At 42.3% G+C, this 26,944-nt stretch overlaps 1 protein-coding gene across 1 annotated transcript; it reads right to left on the reverse strand.

Moving 5' to 3' along the window:
* Positions 1-128: 128 nt before the first annotated feature.
* On the reverse strand, positions 129-3,221 carry LOC123407279 (formate dehydrogenase, mitochondrial). Its single transcript, XM_045100381.1, has 6 exons — positions 3,048-3,221; positions 2,709-2,880; positions 1,473-2,013; positions 1,266-1,390; positions 752-864; positions 129-416 (listed from the first exon to the last, which is right to left on the reverse strand). The coding sequence occupies exons 1-6, from the start codon at positions 3,114-3,116 to the stop codon at positions 303-305; spliced, it is 1,134 nt and encodes a 377-aa protein (XP_044956316.1). The 5' UTR covers positions 3,117-3,221; the 3' UTR covers positions 129-302.
* Between the last annotated feature and the right edge of the window lie 23,723 nt (positions 3,222-26,944).

Raw genomic sequence — 26,944 nt, forward strand, 5'->3', positions numbered from 1 at the left:
GATAGAAGTACGTTAAAGGCTTAAATGTTGTGCGTCGCTGCTCACTTACTTTCGCGCTCCCAGCACAAAACTAACAGTACATATTTCCCTCAAAAGAAAAAGAAAAAACTAGCAGTACACACAGCACAATCAGATAACCTCGTCCCAGAGCTTTTTATTCACTGCCATGGTTGCACCCCCAGGCAGACATCCATTATTTCCGTTCTCAGAGAACGCTCATACAACAACACAATGGTTTCTTCTCTCACGCCTCGCTTCAGAGTTCAAATATGTTACCATGCAGCGTCGGAGGGGTTGGGTTACTACTTGTACTGGCTGGCGAGCTCGCCTTCCTTGACGATGTAGTTCTCCACGGGGAACTCCTCGCCCTTGAAGTACCTATCCAACATGTCCTTCACTCCAGCCGCGTACCTCAGCTGCAGCAATTGCCATCCACATCAGAAACACGGCCGTTCAGTCAGCAGCAAAGCGCGGTAAGGGATAAACATGTGTAAACGGATCTAGGCTGCATATGTCTGATGGTTAAGGTTGCCCTACTGTCTTAATTGTATGTACATTGCTCTTGATATGGATTATTCCTTGATTCTCCACTTGTCAAGGAAAACATAAGTTACCATATGCAGAATCCATTCAGAATAACTGATTAGTGACTAGAATTTCTCAAAGCATACGGTTGGGTATCAGAACACAAAGTGCTGCAAATGATGATACGCTGGAAGGCCTATACTGAGATAAAAACACAGAAGCTAACCTGTGCATCAATTGTAGTCCCAGAGATGTGAGGGGTCATTGCGTGATTAGGCATGTAGCGCCATGGGTGATCCTTGGGTGCGGGTTGGGGGAACCAGACATCACCTCCGTATCCTGAAAATCAGGAATGAGTTACATTGAGTAGAAAAAGGAAAAACAAACAAGACAAAAATATAAGGTACTGCATCATTATCCTAATCTTGGACACAATTCAAAATAGGACACAATAATAATAGCCATCAAAGAAACAAGTGCCATGGCAAGAAACAGAATTCACAGAGGCATAGATCACCCTTTGTTATTGTTAACACTAAGAAATAGTTAACTACAAATTGGCATAATGAAGTACTTGACATTACTGCATTATGTTATATTGATTTCGAAATTTTACCATATTACCCCAGGTAAATGTGAGGCATGACAGACTCAAATAAAACGATGTATTTCATAGACCCCAACAGCAAGAGTATTTTTTTTTTTTGCGAGGGCCAACAGCAAGAGTGAAAGGATGGTACCAGCAATGTGACCGCTGGAGCAAGCATCAGCAACAGCCTGGGTATCCATGATTGCGCCCCGAGCGTTATTCACAATGATTACACCTTTCTTCATCTTCGCAATCTTTTCTTTGTTGAACATGCCTCTGAAGGAAGGACCAAACAGAATTTACAGAACTGTATATTATTATAAGATAATGGAAAAGAACGAGTCTGATGAATGGAAACCTAGTTTTCTCAGTAAGAGGTGTGTTGATCACAACGACATCACACTTTGGAAGCATAGCATCCAGGTCCTCTTCAAATTTCGCCCCAATTTCTTTCTCAAGCTCTGGGTTGATCTGAAGTCTGTCATGGTAGAGCAGGTTGCAGTTGAAGGGCTTCAGGCGCTGAAGTAAGAGCCTGCCAATACGACCTGCCCCGACAGTTCCGACGGTCTTTCCCTCAAGATCATAAGCCCTATGGGCAATGCCTGCAACATTCCATTCACCTTTAACGACCTGTTGATAGCCAGGCAAGAAGTTCCTGAGCAGAATCAAGATGCGCATGAGCTCATCTTCTGCCACAGAGACGGTGTTACTTCCAGTGACCTCTGCCACAGTCAAGCCTGCAGCAGCAGCAGCTGGCAAATCAATATGGTCCGAGCCAATCCCAGCTGTGAGAAGCAGCTCGAGGTTCTTTGCCTTCTTGATCCTCTCTGCAGTAACATAGGCTGGGTGGAATGGGGTGGTTATCAGGACATGCATGTCTTCAATGTGCTTCTCCAGCTCTGGGGACAAGAACAGAAATATTTTATTCACACGTTAAGAGTCAGATAGTAATAATCAGAGATATAAAAGCATCGAAGAAGATAAGTATCATATTAATTTCATTTTACTAACACAAGTCCAAACATATAAGCTAGATTGGAATATATATAGGCATTTGAATTGATCCTGCAGCACAGCTGACATGGTGTGTATACTTCCAGTTAGTTTGGGAAATTGCTATACAAACTAGAAGAAGCAAATCTCCCCTTTCACAATTCACACGGAACAGATGAAAATTACTCTTAGCTGTCATCAGTAAAACGAAAACAGAGTAGTCTATCTGATATACTCATAGCATTACTGACTACACAGTAACCAATATAATTCAGGATTGATATATCAGTTCAGTAAAACACTGCACAGCCAAGTTCCATAGGTGTTTTGACAAGTCCTGCCAAGTTCACTACGCTTTACCGTTTTGAGATTTGTATCTGATGTATAGTACAATATATTCACAAATTGTTCACAGAGAGAAGCACATGAATTGCTTTACAGAATCGTTAACAAATACTCCCTCAGTCCCAAAATAAGTGACTTAACTTTGTACTAACTTTATACTAAACGAGTCACTTATTTTGGAACGGAGCGAGTACTAATAAATTATAGTAGGAAACTGAAAACATGAGAAAAATTGGGTATGATCCTGGGTACTGACCGCTGTTCAACCCCTCCTTGTCGTCGGTGACAATGTAGTGGTGCCCCTTGGACTCGAGCCAGTCGCGTATGCCGAGGGCACCCTCGACGCAGCCGACGAAGTTGGGGTTCTTGTCGGCGTACTCGCCGGCCTGGTAGAACACGCCGACGATCTTCTTGCTGCCTGCAGACGTCTGCGGAACGGGAAGACAGAAATCAAAACACGGCATTCTTCAGAGTCCCGCCAGCCAACCGCGGCACTTCTTCAGCAACCGAAACTTGCAGGAAGCAAACCGAGCGAAAAAAAAACTTCACGAAAAAAAGAAGGGGACGAGGCGAGGAGCGGACGGCATCCACGTACGTGCGCGGCCCTGGATCCGACCGCCCGGTCGACGAGCTGCCTCGCGGCGGCCCTCCACATCGCGGCCATGGAGACGGAGGGATCCCGGCGGAGGAAGAAGCAATCTGCCAATCACCTCACGGGGAACGGCGGACGAGGCAGGGGAAGCGATGGGAGTGATGGCACACAGAGTGAGGGCCGGACGGGACGGGTAGATAAAGCCGCCGCGCCGTCACGCCGACAGGTGGACCGCCTCGGCGCCCACGTGCACGGGCTGCCTGCGCCGCGCGGCGGTGGTGGTCCCGGACGGAAGCGTGAAGGCAACGATGACCTGTGGGCCCGGTTCTCGCTGATGCCCCACGTGTCTGTGTGTGGTGTGCATAGTGGTTTGTTTTGGCTTCTGTTCTGGTTGGAAAATGACTTGGGCCGATGAAAGTGCCAGTAGTTGTCTACTGGAAAAGCGGGCGAGAAGATGCCGTGATCAGTGCCGTGTCCGGCTAGCTAGCGGCTGGTGTGGTGAAGGATCAACGAACCGAAGCACGCTGGGAACGCACATTTCTTGCCGCCTCGGGGATTGTTTATGTGAGTCATGCGTGCATGATCTCGGAGCGGGGGAGTGCTGGTTGGGAGCATTTGCCACCAGCTCCATTTTTTTGCAAATGCGTATCCAAAAGGGACAATTACATTCCGTTTGATTTGCCCTTAAATTTAAAAAACCCTCGTTTCTATTCAAGCTCGTTTGTTCCTCTTATGTTTTTGTTCTTTGACCGTTTGACCATCATTTTAAAAACTTCATAACGAAAGCATATTAACCTAAAAAAATTCAAATAAGATATTAAAATGTTTGGAAAAACATTACATATATTTGCATGTTATTTAAATTCATGACAAAAGTGTTGAAAAGTCCCTATCTCAATTTAAGTCCATATGATATCACCAAGAATAGTAAAATTCAAAAAAAAAAGAAAACAAATTCAAAATATTCTGAATCTTTTTAATGAAAAACATTGAAAATGTGTTGAGTGATTGAAAAGTTTCATCTGGAAATGACATTCATGAAAGTCGTGGCACAAAAAACAAATTGATGCTCCAAACCAAAAGCATTTTGGAGTGTTGATTTTGTTTCTTTTTTGCCACGACTTCCACAAATTTCATTCCCGGATGAAACTTTGCAATCGCCACTAAAAAAAATCATAATTTTTTGAATTTGTTTTCAATTTTTTTTGGGTTTTACTATTTGTGATAACATCATATGAGCTCAAATTGTGATGTGGACTTTTGAGCATGTTTTTCATGGATGTAAATGACGTTCAGATGTAGGTGATGTTTTCTGAATATTTTGATATCTTGTTTGAACTTTTTTGAGTTAGTACGAATTCGTTATGAAGTTTTCAAAGTGACGGTCAAAGGGTCAAAGGGCAAAAGCATAAGTGGAGCAAACAAGCTTGGACAGAAACGAAGGTTTTTTTGAATCTAGGGGCAAATCAAACGGGTGTGACACAACTAGGGGCTCAAATGTAATTGTCCCTATCCAAAAATAAGTACCGAGGCAAGCTACAGACGTTCTCAGAGCTCAGGCACATCCGACCGTCCATCTTGATTTTTAGGCGCATGTCGTCCGTTTGATCTCATGCGTGAAAGATCATGGCCGTCGGATTAAAATTAAACGTTGGAGCAATTAATAGTGTCAAACTGGGATGCCACCACGTGTAATTCTCAAAGCCCGTCGGGGGCATTTCTAAGATTTACCTGTTTGGAAAAAATACCCAATAGTGACAAGGGTGAGACACTCCTGTGGAGAGAGCCTAGCCGCCTCCTCCCGCACTCACGCGTCCGACCCCTTCCTCTATGCCGCCTCCACCCAAACTCTAACCCTAGTTGCTCCCCACGCCACTTGTTGAATCCTTCGCCGAGCCTGCCGGATCCCCGCCATTGATAACCCATAAGTATAGGGGATCGCAACAGTTTTCGAGGGTAGATTATTCAACCCAAATTTATTGATTCGACTCAAGGGGAGCCAAAGAATATTCTCGAGTATTAGCAGCTAAGTTGTCAATTCAACCACACCTAAAAAACTTAATATCTGCAGCAAAGTATTTAGTAGCAAAGTAATATGAAAGTAACGGTAACAGTGGCAAACGTGAGAGTTGCAGTTTCATAGTGATTGTAACAATAGCAACGGAAAAGTAACTTAGCAAGGATCAATATGTGGAAAGCTCGTAGGCAATGGATCGGTGATGGATAATTATGTCGGATGGCATTCATGATGCAACAGTCATAACATAGGGTGATACAGAACTAGCTCCAATTCATCAATATAATGTAGGCATGTATTTCATATATAGTCATACATGCTTATGGAAAAGTGTTGGGGAATGTTGCATGGGAAACAAAAAAATTCCTACGCACACGAAGACCTATCATGGTGATGACCATCTACGGGAGGGAGATCGGATCCACATACCCTTGTAGATCGCTAAGAAGGAAGCGTTAAGAAACGAGTTGATGTAGTGGAACATTTTCGCGATCCAAATCGCCGCGTCCCATGATCCGTCCCGATCTAGCGTCGAACGGATGACACCTCCGCGTTCAGCACACATACAGCTCGATGAGGATCTCCGCCTTCTTGATCCAGCAAGAGAGACGAAGAGGTAGCTGAATTCTCCAACAGCACAACGGCATGGTGGTGATGATGGTGAAGCTACTCCGACAGGGCTTCGACGAGCCGTACCAATCTAGCTACGAGGTGTCACGAAGTAGTGGAGGGAGAGAGGGTTGCACAAAGGCCTGAGGTGCAAAAACCCTCTCAAACCTCCACTATATATAGGAGGAACCAAGGGGAGGGGCGACTTGCCTCTTACACCAAGGAGGAGGCTTCGGTCGACGCAAGGAGGGAGGAGTCCTCTTCCAATTCGGTTTGGTGGAGAACTCCTTCCCATCTTGTCCACCTCCTTCCTTCTCTTTTTTTCCTTTTCCTCCTTATTTTTGCCTTGGCCGAAATAGACTTATTGGGCTGGCCTCATGTGATAGCATGGCTTATTAGGGATGATAGACTACTTATATCAATAAGGAATTCCTTCTTTTTCGGGAGCCCATTCGAACAGAACTCCTAGGTTAAGCGTGCTCGGCTTGGAGTAGTTCTAGGATGGGTGACCGACCAGGAAGTTGATCCCGGGTGCGCATGAGTGAGGACAAAGTGCGCAGAAAAGACTAGTATTGATATGTGGGGCTAGTCTAGATCCCGCGAGGAGTAACGACCGCCGGCGGGTGTGTCTGGGGCATTACAAGTTTGGTATCAGAGCCGACCCTCGCTGTTACACGGATGTTTGTGGACAGGTGTGCGGTCAAGTTGTTCATGACGTTTGTGACCCGTCGTGGCTCACGACATGGTACATGTACTGGACTAGATGCACAGACGTTTGTGCCAAGAGGGAACGCTCATGTGGCCCGACGAGGACGTCAGTTCCTGTGAATGGTGGTGTATGTGATAGCCTGGCTTATTAGAGATGATAGACTACTCATATCAATAAGGAATTCCTTCTTTTCTGGGAGCCCATTCGAACAGAACTCCTAGGTTAAGCGTGCTCGGGTTGGAGTAGTTCTAGGATGGGTTACCGACCAGGAAGTTGATCCCGGGTGCGCATGGGTGAGGACAAAGTGCGCAGAAAAGACTAGTATTGATATGTGGCGCCAGTCTAGATCCCGCGAGGAGTAATGACCGCCGACGGGTGTGTCCGGGGCGTTACACCTCACCAGCCCACTAAGGGCTGGTGCGCCACCCATGGTCCTATTAGGTCCTCTCCCGGGTGTGTGGCCCCTCCCAGTAAAACCCGGAACCCATTCGTCACTCCCGGTACTTTACCGGTAATGTCCGAAATCTTTCCGGAAGGCAAATGCAACAATCCTATATATCAATCTTCGTTTCCGGACCATTCCAGAGACACTAGTGATGTCTGGGATCTCATCCGGGACTCAGAACAACATTCGGTTACCAACATCAATAATTCAACTATACCGAAAACGTCACCGAACCTTAAGTGTGCAGCCCGTGCGGGTTCGAGAACTATGTAGACATGACCGAGACACTCTACAGTCAATATCCAATGGCAGGACCTGGACGTCCATATTGGATCCTACATATTCTACGAAGATCTTATCTGTTGAACCTCTATGTCAAGGATTCACACAATCTCGTACACCATTCCCTTTGTCCTTCGGTATGTTACTTGCCCGAGATTCGATCGTCGGTATCGTCATACCTATTTCAATCTCGTTACCGGCAAGTATCTTTACTCGTTTCGTAATACAAGATCCCGTGGCTAACTCTTTAGTCACATTTCTTGCAAGGCTTGTTTCTGATGTTGTATTACCGAGTGGGCCCCAAGATACCTCTCCGTCACACGGAGTGACAAATCCCAGTCAAGGCATTCCTCCGGTGTTAGTGAGTTACATGATCTCATGGCCATAGGAATGTATACTTGACATGCACAAAACAATAGCAACAAAATGACACGATCATATGCTACGTTTATAGTTTGGGTCTTGTCCATCACATCATTCTCCTAATGATGTGATCCCGTCATCAAGTGACAACACTTGTCTATGGCTAGGAAACCTTAACCATCCTTGACCAACATGCTAGTCAACTAGAGGCTCACTCGGGACATTGTTTTGTCTATATATCCACACATGCATTTATGTTCCATCCAATACAATTATAGCATGGATAATAAACGATTATCTTGAAACATGAAATATAATAAAAAAAACTATTTTATTATTACGTGTAGGGCATATTTCCAACAAAAAGAACTTGCATGACATCTTTTGTCCTACCCTCCCGTGGCAGCGGGGTACTAATGGAAACTATGTGATATTAAGGCCTCCTTTTAATAGAGAACCAGACCAAAGCATTAGCACTTAGTGAATACATGAACTCCTCAAACTACGGTAATCACTGGAAAGAATCCCAGTTATTGTCACCCTGGGGGATGCAAATCATAACTCGCAATAGGTGTCTATAACTTGCAAGATAGGATCAAGAACATATATTCATGAAAACATAATAGGTTCAGATCTGAAATCATGGCACTCAGGCCCTAATGACAAGCATTAAGCATAGCAAAGTCATAGCAACATCAATCTCAGAACATAATGGATACTAGGGATCAAACCCTACAAAACTAACTCAATTACATTATAAATCTCATCCAACCCATCACCGTCCAGCAAGCCTATGACAGAATTACTCACGAACGACGGAGGGCATCATGAAATTGGTGATGAAGGATGGTTGGTGATGACGACGGCGTCAATTTCCCCTCTCCGGAGCCCAAATCAGACTCCAGATCTGCCCTCCTGAGGAAGAATAGGAGGTGGCGGTGGCTCCGTATCGTAAAACGCGATGAACTCTTCTATCTACATTTTTTCTCCTCGGATAGGAATATATAGGAGTGGAAACAAGGTCGGAGGAGCCACAGGGGCCCCACAATCCAGGGTGCGCGCCCTAGGGGGGCACGCCCTTTAGGCTTGTGGCCAGGTGGTGATCCCTCTTCGGTTGATTATTTTTCCAATATTTTTTATTAATTCCAAAAATGTTCTCCATAAATTTTCAGGTCAATCCGAGAACTTTTATTTCTGCACAAAAATAACACGAAGGCAATTCTGCTAAAAACAATGTCAGTCCGGGTTAGTTCCATTCAAATCATGCAAATTAGAGTCCAAAACAAGGGCAAAAGAGTTTGGAAAGGTAGATAGGATGGAGACGTATCAACTCCCCCAAGCTTAAACCTTTGCTTGTCCTCAAGCAATTCACTTGATTAACTGAAAGTGATAAAGAAAAACTTTTACAAACTCTGTTTGATCTTGTTGTCGTAAATATGTCTAACTGATGTTCAGATCTTCAGCTAAGATTATAGACTAACCACATTCACAATAACATTTAGGTCTCATATTTACTTATATCAATGGCATAATCAACTAGCGAGCAATAATAATAAGTCTCGGATGACAACAATTTTATCAAAACAATCATGATACAATATGATAAACTGGTATCTCGCTAGCCCTTTCTGAGACCGCAAAACATAAATGCAGAGCACCTCCGAAGAACAAGGATTGACTAGACATTGTAATTCGTGGTAAAAGAGATCCAGTCAAACTCATACTCAATATCAATTAATAACAAAGCACACAAATGACGAGTGTGCTCTCTAACTGGTGCCTTTTTATAAGAAGAGGATGAGTCAACTGTAAAGTAAAATACATAGGCCCTTCGCAGAGGGAAGCATTGATTTATAGAGGTGCCAGAGCTCGAGATTTTAAAACAGGGGTGAAACAAAATTTTGGGCGGTATCCTTTCATTGTCAGCATGACAACTAAGAGTTCTCAATATCTTTCATGCTAGATACATTATAGGTGGTTCCCAAACAGAATAGTAAAGTTTTTACTCCCCCTCCACTAATCGATCACACTCCACGGCGGGCCGAATCCACGGGTACCGTCCGTACAAATAACAATCTTGGGGGAGTTTTGTTTCACTAAATTTTGATTTTAATTTTGAGCATGGAACTAGGCATCCCGATTACCAGCCACTTTCTGGTGAATTATAGTGAATCAACACATATCTTGAGAATAACCCACCTAGCATGGAAGATACTGACAGCTCCAAGTCACTACACGAGCGATTCGGGCATACAAAATAGAATATTCATTTGAAGATTTAGAGTATGGCACGTGCAAATTTACTTGGGACGACAGGTAAATACCACATATAGGTAGGTATGGTGGACTCATGTGGAACAACTTTGAGTTTATGGAAATTGATGCACAAGCAGTATTCCCGCTTAGTACAAGTGGAGGCTAGCAAGAGACTGGGAAGCGACCAGCTAGAGTGCGACAACAGTCATAAACATGCTTTGAGATTAACCAACATTGAATGCAAGCATGAGTAGGATATAAATCACCATAAACATGAACATCGTGGAGGCTATGTTGGTTTTGTTTCAACTACATGCATGAACATGTGCCAAGGCAAGCCAGTCGAACCATTCGGAGGAGGATACCACTCTATCATACTAAATCACAACCATTTTAATATGCATGTTGACACTCTAGACAAACCATTATTCACTCCTAGCTAATTAAGCATGGCATAAGTAACTATAATCTCTAATTGTCATTGCAAACATGTTCAATCCATAATGAGCCGAATCCAGAATGATGAGCTAATCATATTTACAAAAAACAAAATAGGTCGAGTTCATACCATATTTTCTCCATCTCCGTCACTTCATCATATATCGTCACTGCCTTTCACTTGCACGACCGAACGGTGTGAAAAATAATAATAAGAGTGCATGTGCATTGGACTAAGCTGGAATCTGCAAGCAATAACTCAAAGGAGAAGACAAGGTAGTATGGACTCTCTGATAGATAAATGATAATGAATATGAAAGCCACTTATCATGTCATCGTGGTCTTCTCCTTACGACCCAAAGAAAAAAACTATTTACACGGGAAAGCCCCCAACAAGAAAAAAGAAGAACAACAAATCTTTTAGGGTTTTCTTTTAACACTACAACTTAAACAAACTACAAGGTAAAGCGAGAACTATATTTTTTTTCTCAAGGTTAATGAAACACACAAGAAGAAAACAAAAAGAAGAAATAAACTACCATGGATGGTACAATGAAAAAGTATGAACACCGACAATTGGAATGAGTGTGTGAACATGAATGTAATGTCGGTGAGAAATACGTACTCCCTCAAGCTTAGGCTTTTGGCCTAAGTTGGTCTAAGGCCATGGCTGGAAATAACCTTCTCCTGGATACTCCGGGGGACACTGATAGTTCCACTGGTTTGCGAGCTCCTGCAACTCCCACTGAAAAACTAGAACCTGATACGGCTCGAGGGCTGGTGCAGGCTCAGGTGTTGGGGGTTGCGACAGGCCCCAATATTTGTAAATGTCCTCGGGCATAATTGTGTACCTGCCTGAATGGATATCGAACAAAAAAAGGAGGCAAAGCAATAATCTCACAAGTACCCTGACTAAATACTAAGTTATATAACAACATATTATTATTGTCTTTCTTAATAAAATTATGTGCTATCATCCTATCATAGTCTAGATATGTTATAGGAAGTAGCATTTCCTCTTCCCCGGCAAGTCTAATAGGTATTTCAAAGTGTTTAGCTAGATGAGATGCATAGATACCTCCGAATATAGGGTCCTTCGAACAGTTTAAGTTCAACCGTTGGGCCACTATAGCGCCCGGACAAAAAGTTCTATGAGTAAATAAAGTGTGGCGTGGAATAGTGAGGTCGGGAGCAATGAGGCTTCCACTCTCATAACTATCAACTAAACATCTCCCTGCAAATAATAAATAATAACATAGAACAGGAAAATGTACGCTTGTCGCTCTTGCCTTTGACACCCCTCTCTCTTCCCCTACAGTGATTGCGGAAATAAAATCCTCCATGTCTCTAGGACGTGGTTCACTGATGCTGCCCTCAAAAGGTATTTTGCAAACATTGCAAAAATCGTAAAGTGACATTTACTTAGGCACATCATATAAATGAAATTCTACCATGGGAGGATTCTACCTAGGATAAAAGTGAATATTTTGCACGAAAGTATTATTAAGTAGGAGATACTGGTCACACTTATCGTTGAGGAAATCGGTGATGCCTGCATTTTCTGCTAGATAGTAGAAATCTTCATAAATTATGGCCGCCCTCAAGAATTCCTCACTTGGCCATTCACATGGTCGAACTTCCGGGGTGCGAGGAATATTGTATCTAGGCTTCTCATTTTCATTTTCTATAAAACCTCAGCTTGAAGAGCCTCTCAACAATTTCCTCATCTTTTCTTTATCTAAAAAATAAATCTGAAGTTTTTAGTGACTCCACATAAAAATGAACAAAACTCAATCAAAACTTATTGCAACTATTCCCTCAAGTGCCTAGAAGCTGTATCATGCATCAAAACTACTTGGGACCCTACAAATTTGACATGCTAGCTCAAGAACAAGGTCACCACAGCAGAAAGATTTTATAATATATAAAGCACTAGAACAAAAACTAATTGGACCATTGGAGGAGTCACATACTGATGACCAATCCCCTAAAATAGTCTTGCAAATTGGTCTTTGAGCAAGGAGATCGAAAATGGCAACAAGATGAGCTAAAACACGGGTTTGAGCAATGGTGTGATTTTTTCTGGAAGAAGAAGGAGTGGATGGGTACTGGAATAAGTGAAGGGGCCTCACGTGGGACCCACAAGCCAGGGGGTGCACCGAGGGGGGGTGGCCGCACCATGTAGGCTTGTGGCCCACTAGTGCAGTCCTTGATGTATTCTTAGTGCCAAAAATTCTTAAATATTCCAGAAAAAATCATACTAAATTTCCAGGGTGTTCTAAGAACTTTTATTTCTAGGTCATTTTTCTATTGCACGGATAAAACAAAAAACAGAGAAATAATAGCATTTTTACTAAATTGAAACTAAGGAACATAAAATAAAGGTTGGGTGCAGAAGGTTGTGCTTTCTAAATTCATCCATCTCATGCGCGTAAAAAAGAATCCATCAATAAGGTTGATCAAGTCCCATTGACAAACTTTTTTCGAATGACATGGAACGAGAGAATTTTCGAATAACACTAGGTTACCTCAATTGGGATATGCATGTCCCCAACAATAAGTATATCATATTTCTTCTTGAAAATAGGGAGAGGGAATTCAAAGTCTCCAATAGTAAACGATGGAATTTTTTCAATGGAGTTGATACTATGGACTTAAAGTTGTTTCTTCGGGAAGTGTACAATATGATCACTACCATTAACATGAAAAGTGGCATTGCCTTTATTGCAGTCAATAACAACCCCTGCAGTATTCAAAAAGTGTCTACCAAGGACGATCGACAAATTGTCGTCCTCGGGAATATGAAGAATAACAAAGTCCGTTAGGATAGGAACGTTTGCAATCACAACAGGCACATCCTCACAAATACCGATGGGTAAAGCAGTTGATTTATCAACCATTTGCAGAGAGATTTCAGTAGGTGTGAACTTATTCAAATCAAGTCTACGATATAAAGAGAACGACATAACACTGACACCAGCTCCGAGGTCACATAAAGCAGTTTTAACATAATTTCCTTTAATAGAGCATGGTATACTAGGTACTTCGGGATCTCCTAGTTCCTTTGGTATTCCACCCTTAAAAGTATAATTAGAAAGCATGGTGGAAATCTCACCTTTAGGTATCTTTCTTTTATTTGTAACAATATCTTTCATGTACTGAGCATAAGGAGACATTTTCAAAATATCAATTAAGCGCATACGTAAAACACAGGTCTCAGCATTTCAGCAAAGCGCTCAAAATCCTCATCATCCTTTTTCTTGGATGGTTTAGGAGGAAATGGCATGGGTTTCTGAACCCATGGTTCTCTTTCTCTACCATGCTTCCTAGCAACAAAATCTCTTTTATCATATCTCTTATTCATTGGTTCTGGGTTATCAACATCGATAGCAGGTTCAATGTCCACCTCATTGTAATTACTAGGTTGAGCATCAACATGAACATCATCATTAATATTATCACTAGGTTCATGTTCATTACTAGATTGTGTCTCACCATCAGAAAAATAGATATCATTTGGGTTTTCATGTGACTCTATAACAGGTTCATTAGCAGCATGCAAGTCCTATCATCATTCCTTTACCTTTTATTAGAAGCAACAGGTGCATCAATATTAACTCTCTGAGAATCTTGATCAATTCTATTAGGATGGCCCTTAGGATAGAAAGGTTCGTGAGTCATTCTACCACCTCTAGTCACAACTCCAATAGAATGATCATTGTTCTTACTAATCATCTCATTGAGCAAATCATTTTGTGCCTTAAGTACCTGTTCTACTTGATTAGTTACCATGGAAGCATGTTTACTAATAAGCCTAAGATCGTTGAAAGTTCTACTCATATAATCACCCAAGCGATCAAGCATGTAAGCATTATGTTTCAATTGTCTACCAACATAAGCATTGAAATTTTCTTGTTTAACAACAAAGTTATCAAATTCATCCAAGCATTGGCTAGCACACTTATTACAAGGAATATCACCTTCATCAAATCTACGAAGATAATTTACCTCTACTACATGTGTCAGGTTATCAAGACCATGTATTTCTTCAATAGGTGGTAGATTCTTAACATCTTCAACTTTAATACCTTTTTCTTTCATAGATTTCTTTGCCTCTTGCATATTTTTAGGACTGAGGAATAGAATACCTCTTTTCTTCGAAGTTGGTTTTGGAGGTGGTTAGGGAATAGCCCAGTCATTATCATTGCTCAATATATTATTCAGTAGTAGTTCAGCTTGTTCAACGGTTCGTTCCCTGGAAACAAAACCAACACAACTATCTAGGTGGTCCTTGCCCTCGTAGTTGAGGGGTAGATCTTGGTTTTAGCATCTTTCAGATTCTTCATTGTGATCAAAAAATATAAATTCCAAGTGACTGAGAGAATAAATCTATGTTCCCTAGCAATGGCGCCAGAAAGAGGTCTTGATAACGCACATGTATAGGGGATCACAACAGTTTTCGGGGGTAGAGTATTCAACCCAAATTTATTGGTTCGACTCAAGGGGAGCCAAAGAATATTCTCGAGTATTAGCAGCTGAGTTGTCAATTCAACCACACCTGGAAAACTTAATATATGGAGCAATGTATTTAGTAGCAAAGTAATATGGAAGTAACAGTAGCGGTGGAAAACGCGACAGTAGTAGTTTCGTAGTGATTGTAACAATAGCAACGGAAAAGTAACTTAGCAAAGATCAATATGTGGAAATGTCATAGGCAATGGATCAGTGCTGGATAATTATGTCTAATGGCATTCATCGTGCAACAATCATAACATAGGGTGATAAAGAACTAGTTCCAATTCATCAATATAATGTAAGCATGTATTCCATATATAGTCATACATGCTTATGGAAAAGAACTTGCATGACATCTTTTGTCCTACCCTCCCGTGGCAGTGGGGTCCTAATGGAAACTAAGGGATATTAAGGCGTCCTTTTAATAGAGAACCGGACCAAAGCATTAACACTTAGTTAATACATGAACTCCTCAAACTATGGTAATCACCGGAAAGAATCCCAGTTATTGTCACCCTGGGGGATGCGGATCATAAGTTGTAACAGGTGTATATAACTTGCAAGATAGGATCAAGAACATATATACATATATATTCATAAAAATATAATAGGTTCAGATGTGAAATCATGGCACTCGGGCCCTAGTGACAAGCATTAAGCATAGCAAAGTCATAGCAACATCAATCTCAGAACATAATGGATACTAGGGATCAAACCCTAAAAAACTAACTCAATTACATGATAGATCTCATCCAAACCATCACCGTCCAGAAACCTGTGATGGAATTACTCACGAACGACGGAGAGCATCATGAAATTGGTGATGAAGGATGGTTGGTGATGACGAGGGCATCGATTTCCCCTCTCCGGAGGCCAAATCAGACTCCAGATCTACCCTCCCGAGGAAGAATAGGAGGTGGGCGCGACTCCGTATCGTAAAACGCGATGAACTCTTCTCTCTGATTTTTTTTCTCCTCGGATAGGAATATATAGGAGTGGAAACAAGGTGGGAGGATCCACAGGGGCTCCACAAGCCAGGGGCACGCCCTAGGAGGGGGGTGCGCCCGTGCATGCTTGTGGCCAGGTGGTGGCCCCTCTCTGGTTGATTCTTTTGCCAATATTTTTATTAATTCCAAAAACGTTCTCCGTAAATTTTTAGGTCAATCCGAGAACTTCTATTTTTGCACAAAAATAACACCAATGGCAATTCTGCTGAAAAACAACGTCAGTCAGGGTTAGTTCCATTCAAATCATGAAAATTAGAGTCCGAAACAAGGGCGAAAGAGTTTGGAAAAGTAGATACATTGGAGATGTATCAGCCATCAATTTCCTCGGTGTTGTCGGCGTTGTCCTTGCGTGCACAGTAGGAGGAGCGACCCCACTCTCTCCTCTCCCCCTCCTCTCATCACGAGACAGGACAAGGAGGGCCACCGTGGCCGAGCAGGTCAAGCGGCGCATCCAGATCTCCATCCATCCATGACGCCCTTGCCGACGTGCCTCGTCAAGCGATGCTCGTGTGCCGAGAGAGGAATCCTGTCTGCTCCAACTCGACCGCTTCCAGATCGAGGGATGCTTTGTTCTGCTCGCTACGGAGAAACACAACATAGGTTAGTCTGGGAGATCATGGAGAACTTCAACGTTCCTGAGGAGTGGAGAGAGTAGGTGGAACAGGTCGCACTGAAGAAGGCCAGGAATGCTTGGAGAAATTGGAAGCATGTATTGTACAAGAATTACTTGAGTGAAGGCAAGGATCCAATCCCCTCATAACCCCAAATTATAAAGGAAGACTCAACATAATTCAAAAGGGTCAGGACCAGTGAAGAGTTTATTAAGAAGAGTGCCATGCAATCGGGACTTCATAAAGAGAACACACACACCCACCGTATGGGTGTGGCAGGATACTACGACATGAAACCGATATGGGATGAGGAGGACAAAGAAGCAGTAGCTGCGGATGGCAAACTGACTTTTACTGAAATTAGGGGCATTCATGGTAGGGACTACTTACAGGCATGTGCAAAGAGGCGTGAAGACGGTTCTTATTAATTTGAAAACTCAACAGTCCAAGAACTGTATAATGTGATGCTAGAGGCTTCCAAAAACCCTGAAAGGGTATACAGGAACTCAGGGCCATGTGACATTCTATTCGAGGCTCTAACTACCAAAGACCCCCTGGTTTTCAAGGGCTATTGGGGTCAATGTCCTTCACAAGAGGGCTTTCTCACTAAGTAAAGAAGAAAGGCTTAGCATGAAAAAAATCTAGGAGTGAAAGTAAGCAGCATGACTTGTACGAAAGGTTTAAGAGGGACATGTATCCTGAAATTCGAAAGGAAGTTGAGGACTCATTTATGTAGCAGAAGACACTAGCACTGAGAGATCGCCAGGAGACACAAGGGGATGTGGGCATGGATGATGGCACTTTTTGTATGAAAACACTTTGCAAGAATAGTTGTGCATCAGCTGACCTCAACGATATTGAGGCTGCACCTGGACATGATGGTGTTATATCTCGTGTATGTGGACATGGGGGAGAGTGAAGCTCGTGTTTACACATTATGAAGGTACTTTAAAATGTGCAACATCGTGGGTTTCCAAACCAAACTTGAGGGAGGGACTCTTGTTAGACAATGTGCCATTGAAGTCGGGTTGTGTGAAGTGCTACGTGACTGAAATAAAGCCTGGATTCAGTAGATTTTCCTTAAAGAATGTCCTAGGGGACCTCGATGAGCAAAGGACCTTGGAAGAAACACAGTTAAATCATACCGAGTGGCCACAAAAAGAAATAGACTTTTTGGATGAGATCCCTCCAGCACCCGCAAAAGCAACCAATTTTGCCCTCGAACCGATGACCCTCTTCTTGCCATAGTTGATCTTGTGTGACTGCCATGATGAACATACAAGACGTAATCCAATGCCCGAGGCATCAACATATGATCAGCCCGCCCGACTTCCTGCCATGCATCTCAGGTTATCGTCCACTCCTGAGCAGCCTGTGGCAAGGCCTACAACTTCTCAAGACGCATCATCGGTTCAGATGCCGGCCACTGAAGCAGAAACTACAAACACATCCGCATTGCATGCTCAGCAAACAAACCCGGTGGAACCGCGTGGTAAGGAGTCTAAAAGTTCAGAACTGCCTTCTAAGTAGTCTGAAAGTCACGAACTGCCTGCTAAGCAGTACGAAAGTCAGGAACCACATGCCTGATAAGCATACTGATGTGTCAGCATGATGTCTATTGCACAACTTGTTCTTTTAGACTCGTGTTCAGCCTCCGAGCGTAGAGTTTTGTAGGACAGTAGCAAATTTCCCTCAAGGGGATGACTTAAGGTTTATCGATCCGTGGGAGGCGTAGGATGAAGATGGTATCTCTCTAATAACCCTGCAACCAGATAATAAAAAGTCTCTTGTGTCCCCAACACACCAAATACAATGGTAATTTGTATTGGTGCACTATTTCGGCGAAGAGATGGTGATACACCTGTAGTAATGATAGTAGATATAGTTTTTTATAATCTGAAAATATCAAAACAACAAGGTAGCAAGTAATGAAAGTGAGCACAGATGGTATTGCAATGCTTGAAAATGATTCCTAGGGTATGTACTTTCGCTGGTGCAATCTCTCAACAATGCTAATATAATCAGATCACATAAGAATCCCACAATGTGCGATAAAGAATCACTCCAAAGTTCCTATCTAGTGGAGAACATAAGAAGAAATTGTTTGTACGATACGAAACGACCCCAAAGTTATTCTTTCCGATCAATCTTTCCAAGAGTCTGTACTAGGATAACAAGTTATCCTTTCCGATTGATCTATCAAGAGTTCGGACTAAAATAGCACCATAACAAATTCAGATTCATAATACTCAATCCAACACAAAGAACTTCAAGGAGCACACCAAGGTTTCTATTGGAGAACATAGTATGAGAACATGCAATCAACCCCTATGCCTAGATTACACCAATGTCACCTCGGGAATCCGCGAGTTGATGCCACAACATCTATCAAGTGAATCACTTGAATACCCCAACGTCACTACGGGTATCCGAATGCAAGACATATATCATGTGCTCCCAAACCTGAATATTCAATCCAACATAACGAGATCTTAAAGTGAAAGACTCAATTCATCACAATAATAGCATGGAAAAAACACCATATGATCCAACTGTATTAAAAAGGCCCGTGATATATCAAGATCATGATGCTACTTCTTAAACAACAGCGCCAGAAACTAACACGTTGACGGAGATTTGCTTGGGTTGGTTTTTCCCTTGAAGAGGAAAGGGTGATGCAGCACAGCAGCAGTAAGTATTTCCCTCAGTTTGAGAACCAAGGTATCAATCCAGTAGGAGAATCTCATCAAGTCCAGAGTACCCGCGCAAACACAAAAGAGCTTGCACCCAAGGTATCAATCCAGTAGGAGAATCTCGTCAAGTCCACCCACATATCGAACTATCAAAGTAACGAATGCAAATCATATGAACATGATGAAACTAGTATGACAGAAATTCCTGTGTGTCCTCGGGAGCGTTTTTCCTCCTATAAGACTTTGTCCAGGCTTGTCCCTTGCTACAAAAGGGATTGGGCCACCTTGCTGCACCATTGCTACTTTTGTTACTTGTTGCTTGCTACGAATTATCTCACCACACAACCACTTGTTACTGACAATTTCAGTGCGTGCAGATTTTACCTTGCTGAAAACCACTTGTCAGATCCTTCTGCTCCTCGTTGGGTTCGACACTCTTACTTATCGAAAGGACTACGATTGATTCCCTATACTTTTGGTTCATCAAGACTCTTTTCTGGCGCCGTTGCCGGGGAGTGAAGCGCCATTGGTAAGTGGAACTTGGTAAGGAAACATTCATATAGTGTGCTGAAATTTATTGTCACTTGTCACTATGGAAACTAATCCTTTGAGGGGCTTGTTCGGGGTATCTTCACCTTGAACGGAAGCACAAAGAGTTGCCCCTCAACCTGCTGCACCTACTGAAAATATTTGCTTTGAATTTCCTTCGGGTATGGTTGAGAAACTGCTGGCTAATCCTTTACAGGAGATGGAACATTGATGTTTGCTGTGTATCCCTTGCAATGGCGCCAGAAATAGTTGTGTCGACGGCACCAGGAATCCTTCAGCTACGGCTACGCCTTAAGGGACTTCCTAGGCAAGTATGCAAAGGATTTCCCCCGTGGCCTTGGAGCCTTGCGTTGGTGTTCCCTCGAAGCGGAAAGGGTGATGTAGCACAACGACGGTAAGTATTTCCCTCAGTTTGAGAACCAAGGTATCAATCCGGCGGAAGAGTATCTCAAGATCCTGCACAAACACAAAAGCTGGCACCCAACGCTATGAAGGGGTTGTCAATCCCTTATAGATTGTTTGCCAAGTGAGAACTGAAAGCAACTAAGTAACAAAGCAAAGTAAAAGCGGAGATGTAAACGATGGATGTGAATAGACCCGGGGGCCGTAGTGTTTACTAGTGGCTTCTCTCATGAAAGCAAGTAGACGGTGGGTGAACAAATTATTGTCGAGCAATTGATAGAACTGTGCAGAGTCGTGACGATATCTATGCAATGATTATTTCTATAGGTATCACGTCCGAAACAAGTAGACCGATACTTTCTGCATCTACTACTATTACTCCACACGTCGACCGCTATCCAGCATGCATCTAGTGTATTAAGTCCATAAGAACAGAGTAACGCCTTAAGCAAGACGACATGATGTAGAGGGATAATCTCAAACCAATGATAAAACCCCATCTTTTTACCCTTGATGGCAACTGCTTGATGTGTGCCTTGCTGCCCCTACTGTCACTGGGAAAGGTCACCACATGGCAGAACCCAAAACCAAGCACTTCTCCCATTGCAAGAATCATAGATCTAGTTGGCCAAACAAAACCCAAGACTCGGAGAGACTTACAAGGACATCAAATCATGCATATAAGAAATCAGCAAAGACTCAAATATATATCATAGATAATCTGATCACAAGTCCACAGTTCATCGGATCTCGACAAACACACCGCCAAAGAAGATTACATCGGATAGATCTCCATGAAGATCATGGAGAACTTTGTATTGAAGATCCAAGAGAGAGAAGAAGCCATCTAGCTACTAACTACGGACCCGTAGGTCTGAAGTGAACTACTCACGAGTCATTGGAGGGGCGATGATGATGATGAAGAAGCCCTCCAACTCCAAAGTCCCCTCCAGCAGGGTGCCAGGAAGGGTCTCTAGATGAGATCTCGCGGAAACGGAAGCTTGCGGCGGCGGAAAATTATTTTCGAGGCTCCCCCGATTTTTTGCGGAATATTTGGGAATTTATAGGCCAAAGACCTAGGTCAGGGGGCGGCCAGGGAGGCCACAAGCCTGCCCACCGCCGCCTCCCCTGGTGGCGGAGTGGGTGCCAGGGAGCCCACCTGGGTTGGCCCAAAAGCCCCTTGGTCTTCTTCCGTTCGGGAAAAAATCATTTCAGGGTTTTTCTTCCGTTTGGACTCCGTTCCAAAATCAGATCTGAAAAGAGTAAAAAAAACGGAAAAACAGGAACTGGCACTTGACACTGAATCAATAAGTTAGTCCCAAAAAGATATAAAAAGGTACATAAAACATACAAAGAAGACAAGATAACAGCATGAAAACATCAAAAATTATAGATACGTTTGAGACGTATCAAGCATCCCCAAGCTTAACTCATGCTCGTCCTCGAGTAGGGAAGTGATACGAATGAATTTTTGATGCTTTCATGCTACCTAGCATAGGTGTCCTTTGTAATTCCTCTTATGTGACGTGAATGTTCAGATCCATTAGATTCAAAACAATAGTTTTCTATTGACGTGGAAACAATAATAATTCAAGAAAACTAGCAAAGTAATCATGAACTTTCAAAATAACAAGGCCAAAAGAAAGTTATCCCTACAAAAGCATATAGTCTGGCCCTGCTCTATCATCATTGCACAATGAGTTTAAATCATGCACAACCCCGGTATTGGCCAAGTAATTGTTTCACACCTTTACTTTCTCAAACATTTTCAACTCTCACGCAATACATGAGCGTGGGCCATGGTTATAGCACTATAGACGGTGTGGAATGTGGTGGGGGTTGCAAGACAAAAAGGAGAAGATAGTCACATTAACTAGGCTTATCAATGAGCTGTGGAGATGCTCATCAATAGATATCAATGTGAATGAGTAGGGATTGCCATACAAATGATGCACTAGAGCTACAAGTATGTGAAAGCTCTTAAAGAAAACTAGTGGGTGTGCATACAACTTGCTTGCTCACGAAGACCTAAGGCAATTTTGAGGAAGCCTATCATTGGAATATACAAGCCAAGTTATATAATGAGAATTTCCCACTAGCTATATGGTGGTTACAAAACGAGAGACTCTCAATCATGAAGATCATGGTGCTCAAAATGCACAAGTGTGGAAAAAGTGGTAGCATTGTCCCTTCTCTCTTTTTCTCTCATTTTTTTGGTGGGCTCTTTGACCTCATTTTTTATGGGCTTCTTTGGCCTATTTTATTTCCTCACATGGGACAATGCTCCAATAATGATGAACATCACACTTTCAACTCAAAACTTAGAGCAACTATGACTCTATATGGAATGCCTTCGGTAGTGTACCGTGGCAATGATCTAGCATGGCATAGACATCAATGGAAACATCATGCTAGCTATCTTACGATCGTGCAAAGGCAATTTAGATGTGGTGGCACATATCATGGTGGTAGTTGCATGGCAATATATCTCGAAATGACTTTGAAAAAGCCATAGTAGGTAGGTATGTTGGCTGTTTTGAGGGAGGCTAATGGTGGGTTTTGTGCACCGGCGAAAGTTGCACGGCACTAAGAAGATAGTGATGGTGGAAGGTGAAAGTGCATCTAAACCATGGACTCAACATTAGTCATGAAGAACTCATATACTTGTTGCAAAAGTTTTATTAGTAATCGAAACAAAGCATTCAACGCATACTCCTAGGGGAAGGGTTGGTAGGTATAAACCATCGCGCGATCCCGACCGCCACGCAAAGGATGACAATCAATAGACTAATCATGCTCAGATTTGATCACATAGCGGTTCACCATACGTGCATGCTACGGGAATCACTAACTTCAACACAAGTATTTCTAGATCCACAATACCTTACTAGAATGACTTCAATATTACCATAACCACAACTCAAAACTAATTGAGATGAATCAAACTTCTCTAACTATTCAATGCACATGAAGGTGGAAGTTTTCGTATCCCTTTGGATAACTACCCCTTTTGGGACTACTTTCAAAGCATAGAACAACTACCAAGCCACGCACCGCTGTGCTCTAAAAGATATAAGTGAAGCACATAGAGCAAAAGTATCTAGCTCAAAAGATATAAGTGAAGCACATGTGAGCTGAATTGTCTACCAAAAGATATAAGTGAAGCTCGACAAAATCACGGTGTGTGCATGTCTCTCTCTAGGTGTGCAGAAAGGATGATTGTGACACAACAAAAATAATAAAAGACTCCTACGATACAAGACGCTCCAAGCAAAAACACATAACATGTGGTGAATAAAAATATAGCCCCAAGTAACGTTACCGATGGATTGAAGACGAGAGAGGGGATGCCTTCCCGGGGCATCCCCAAGCTTAGGATTTTACGGCATCCTTGAATCTCTTGGGGTGCCTTGGGCATCCCCAAGCTTGAGCTCTTGCCACTCTTTATCTCTTTGTCCATAAGAACTTCACCCAAAACTTGAAAACTTCACAACACGGAAACTCGTGATAACATTAGTACAAGAAAGCAAACCACCACTTCCTTAGGTACTGTAGCAAACTTAAATTCTACTTGTGATGATGTTGTGTTACTGTACTTTCAATCTTCCATGGCTAATACCCCCCGATACTATCCATAGTTTCATCAAAATAAGCAACCAACACAACAAAAACAGAATCTGTTAACAGCAGACCGGTCTGTAGCAATCTGTATGTTTCATATACCTACGGTACTTCAAAATTATGAAACATTATGACAGTCTGAAGAATTTGTGTAGAAATCAGCAGAAAAAAGAACCAACTCAAAATCTCTTACATAAAAAAAATGAAAATTCTTTTCGTGAGCGGAAAGTTTTTGTCTTTTCCAGCATGACCAAACGATCATCCCCAAGACTAATCATAACGGTTTTGCTTGGCACAAACGCAAAAAAGAAACACAAAAACACAATCATAACAGAATTATGAAAGTGTGGAAAACACAAAACAAAAAATAAAAAGGATAGGTTCGTTGGGTTGCCTCCCAACAAGCGCTTTTGTTTAACGCCCTTAGCTAGGCGAAAGTGATGGAATCACGTATAGTCATCTTTGGTGCTCAAACCATAGGTAGCCCTCATCATAGATTCATAAGGCAATCTTATTTTCTTTCTAGGAAAGTTCTCCATGCCCTTTTTAAGGGAAATTGAAATCTAATATTCCCTTCCTTCATATCGATGATAGCACCAATAGTCCTTAGGAAAGGTCTACCAAGAATAATGGTACATGAAGGATTGCAATCTATGTCAAGTACAATGAAATCCACGGGTACATAGTTCTTATTTGAAACAATAAGAACATCATCGATCCTCCCCATGGGCTTCTTGATTGTAGAATCCACAAGATGCAAATTAAGAGAACACTCTTCAATCTCATGAAAACCAAGAATATCACATAAAGACTTTGGAATCACGGAAACACTAGCACCCAAATCACACAAAGCATTGCACTCATAGTTTTTGATCTTGATTTTGATAGTAGGTTCCCACTCATCATGAAGTTTTCTAGGTATTGATACTTCTAGTTCGAGCTTCTCTTCAAGAGATTTCATCATAGCATCTACAATATGTGCGGTAAAGGCTTTGCTTTGGCTATAAGCATGTGGAGAGTTTGCAATGGATTGCATCAAAGAAATGCATTCAAACAAGGAGCAATTATCATAATTGAATTCCTTGAAATCCAAAGTGGGAGTTTCATTACTACCCAAAATTTTGAATTCTTCTAGTCCACTCTCCACACCTTTATCATCAAGATAGGTGGACTCCGAATCATCAGGGCGTTTTTCAACCAAAGTGGATTCATATCCAGCCCCTCCATAAGTAGGTTTGACACACGAAAACAAAGATTCAAGAGGAGACACACCAATCACTTTAAGATCTTCATGATTTGCATCACTAGAACGCACCCTTTTAAACCATTCATGTCTAGCGCGAATTTGGGCGGTTCTTTCTTTGCTCTCATTCATGGAGATACGCATAGCTTTCAAAGTTTCATCCAAGTTGATCTTGGGAGGAGCGCATCTAACTTTCAAGGCATCAATGTCACAAGACATCCTATCAACGCTCTTAGCCAAATCGTCTATTTTGAGTAGTTTTTCCTCTATGGACGCATTGAAAATCTTTTGAGAGTTGATAAACTCTTTGATATTACTCTCTAGATCAGTGGGTAATTTGTTGTGATTTCCATAAGTGTTGCCGTAGGAATTGCCATAATTGTTAGAGGAGTTACTAGGAAAAGGCCTAGGAACATAGTTTCCTCTAAAAGCATTGTTGTTGCCAAAATTGTTCCTACCAACAAAATTCACGTCCAAACTAGCGTTGCTACTCTCAATCAAAGAAGATAGTGGCATGTCATTAGGATCTACGGTAGCGTTTCTACTAGCAACCAAATTCATCAACTCGTCCATCTTAGCACTAAGCGAGTTAATCTCTTCTATAGCGTGCACCTTTTTGCTAGCAGGCGACCTTTCAGTGTGTCACTGAGAGTAGTTGGTCATGATATTGTCTAGGAGTTTTGTAGCGTCTCCTAACATGATTTCCATGAACGTTGCACCTGAGGCGGAGTGCAAGATATTGCGAGAAGCGAAATTCAAGCCAGTGTAAAAGATTTGTGTAATCATCTATAAACTCAAGCAATGAGCGGGACAATTTCTAATCATAAGCTTCATCCTCTCCCAAGATTGTGCAACGTGTTCATGATCAAGTTGCTTGAAATTCATGATATCGTTACGTAACGAGATGATCTTAGTCGGCGGAAAATACTTGGATATGTAAGCATCTTTGCACCTATCCCAAGAATCGATACTATTTTTAGGCAAAGAAGAAAACCAAGTTTTTGCGCGATCTCGCAACGAGAAAGGAAAAAAGTTTCAACTTAATTACGTCATTATCCACATCTCTTTTCTTTTGCATATCAAAAAGCTCAATGAAGGTATTGAGATGGGATGCGGCATCTTCACTAGGAAGGCCAGAGAATTGCTCTTTCATAACAAGATTAGCAGAGCTGCGTTGATTTCATACGATTCCGCACTAGTGGCGGGAGCAATAGGAGTACTAATAAAATCATTATTATTAGTGCTCGAGAAGTCACAAAGTTTGGTGTTTTCAGACATGATGTCTTCAACAAACAAACAAGCACACAAGCAAGCATGAAACCGGCAAAGGAAAACGGCAAGGGCAAGAGAAAACGGCGAAGGAGAGAGGCGAATGAAAACGGCAAATGTGAAGTGGGGGAGAGGAAAACGAGAGGCAATTGGCAACAAAAGTAAATGCAACAGAAGAGTTTGTGAGACCTACTTGGATAGATCTTGATTTCTCCTCCCCGGCAACGGCGCCAGAAATACTTCTGATGTTTGTTGTGTATCCCTTGCAATGGCGCCAGAAATAGTTGTGTCGACGGCACCAGGAATCCTTCAGCTACGGCTACGCCTTAAGGGACTTCCTAGGCAAGTATGCAAAGGATTTCCCCCGTGGCCTTGGAGCCTTGCGTTGGTGTTCCCTCGAAGCGGAAAGGGTGATGTAGCACAGCGATGGTAAGTATTTCCCTTGGTTTGAGAACAAAGGTATCAATCCGGCGGAAGAGTATCTCAAGATCCTGCACAAACACAAAATCTTGCACCCAACGCTATGAAGGGGTTGATGCAATCGAGAAAATGCCATACCCCACAGATATCAAAGGTATAAGAAGCTTCCTTGGTCATGTTGGTTTGGATAGAAGGTTCATTAAAGACTTCTCTAAGATTTCTAGGCCTCTTACCAATCTCTTGCAAAAAGATATTCATTTTGTCTTTGACGATGATTGTGAGGAAGCCTTCGAAATACTTATGAGGGATTTGATAACTGCACCTATTGTTCAACCACCTGATTGGAACTTACCTTTTGAAATCATGTGTGATGCTAGTGATTATGTTGTTGGTGCAGTTCTAGGGCAAAGAGTTGATAAGAAGTTGAATGTTATTCACTATGCTAGTAAAA

The sequence above is a fragment of the Hordeum vulgare genome, chromosome 7H (genome assembly GCF_904849725.1).
Source record: "Hordeum vulgare subsp. vulgare chromosome 7H, MorexV3_pseudomolecules_assembly, whole genome shotgun sequence".
NCBI classification, from domain to species: Eukaryota; Viridiplantae; Streptophyta; class Magnoliopsida; order Poales; family Poaceae; genus Hordeum; species Hordeum vulgare.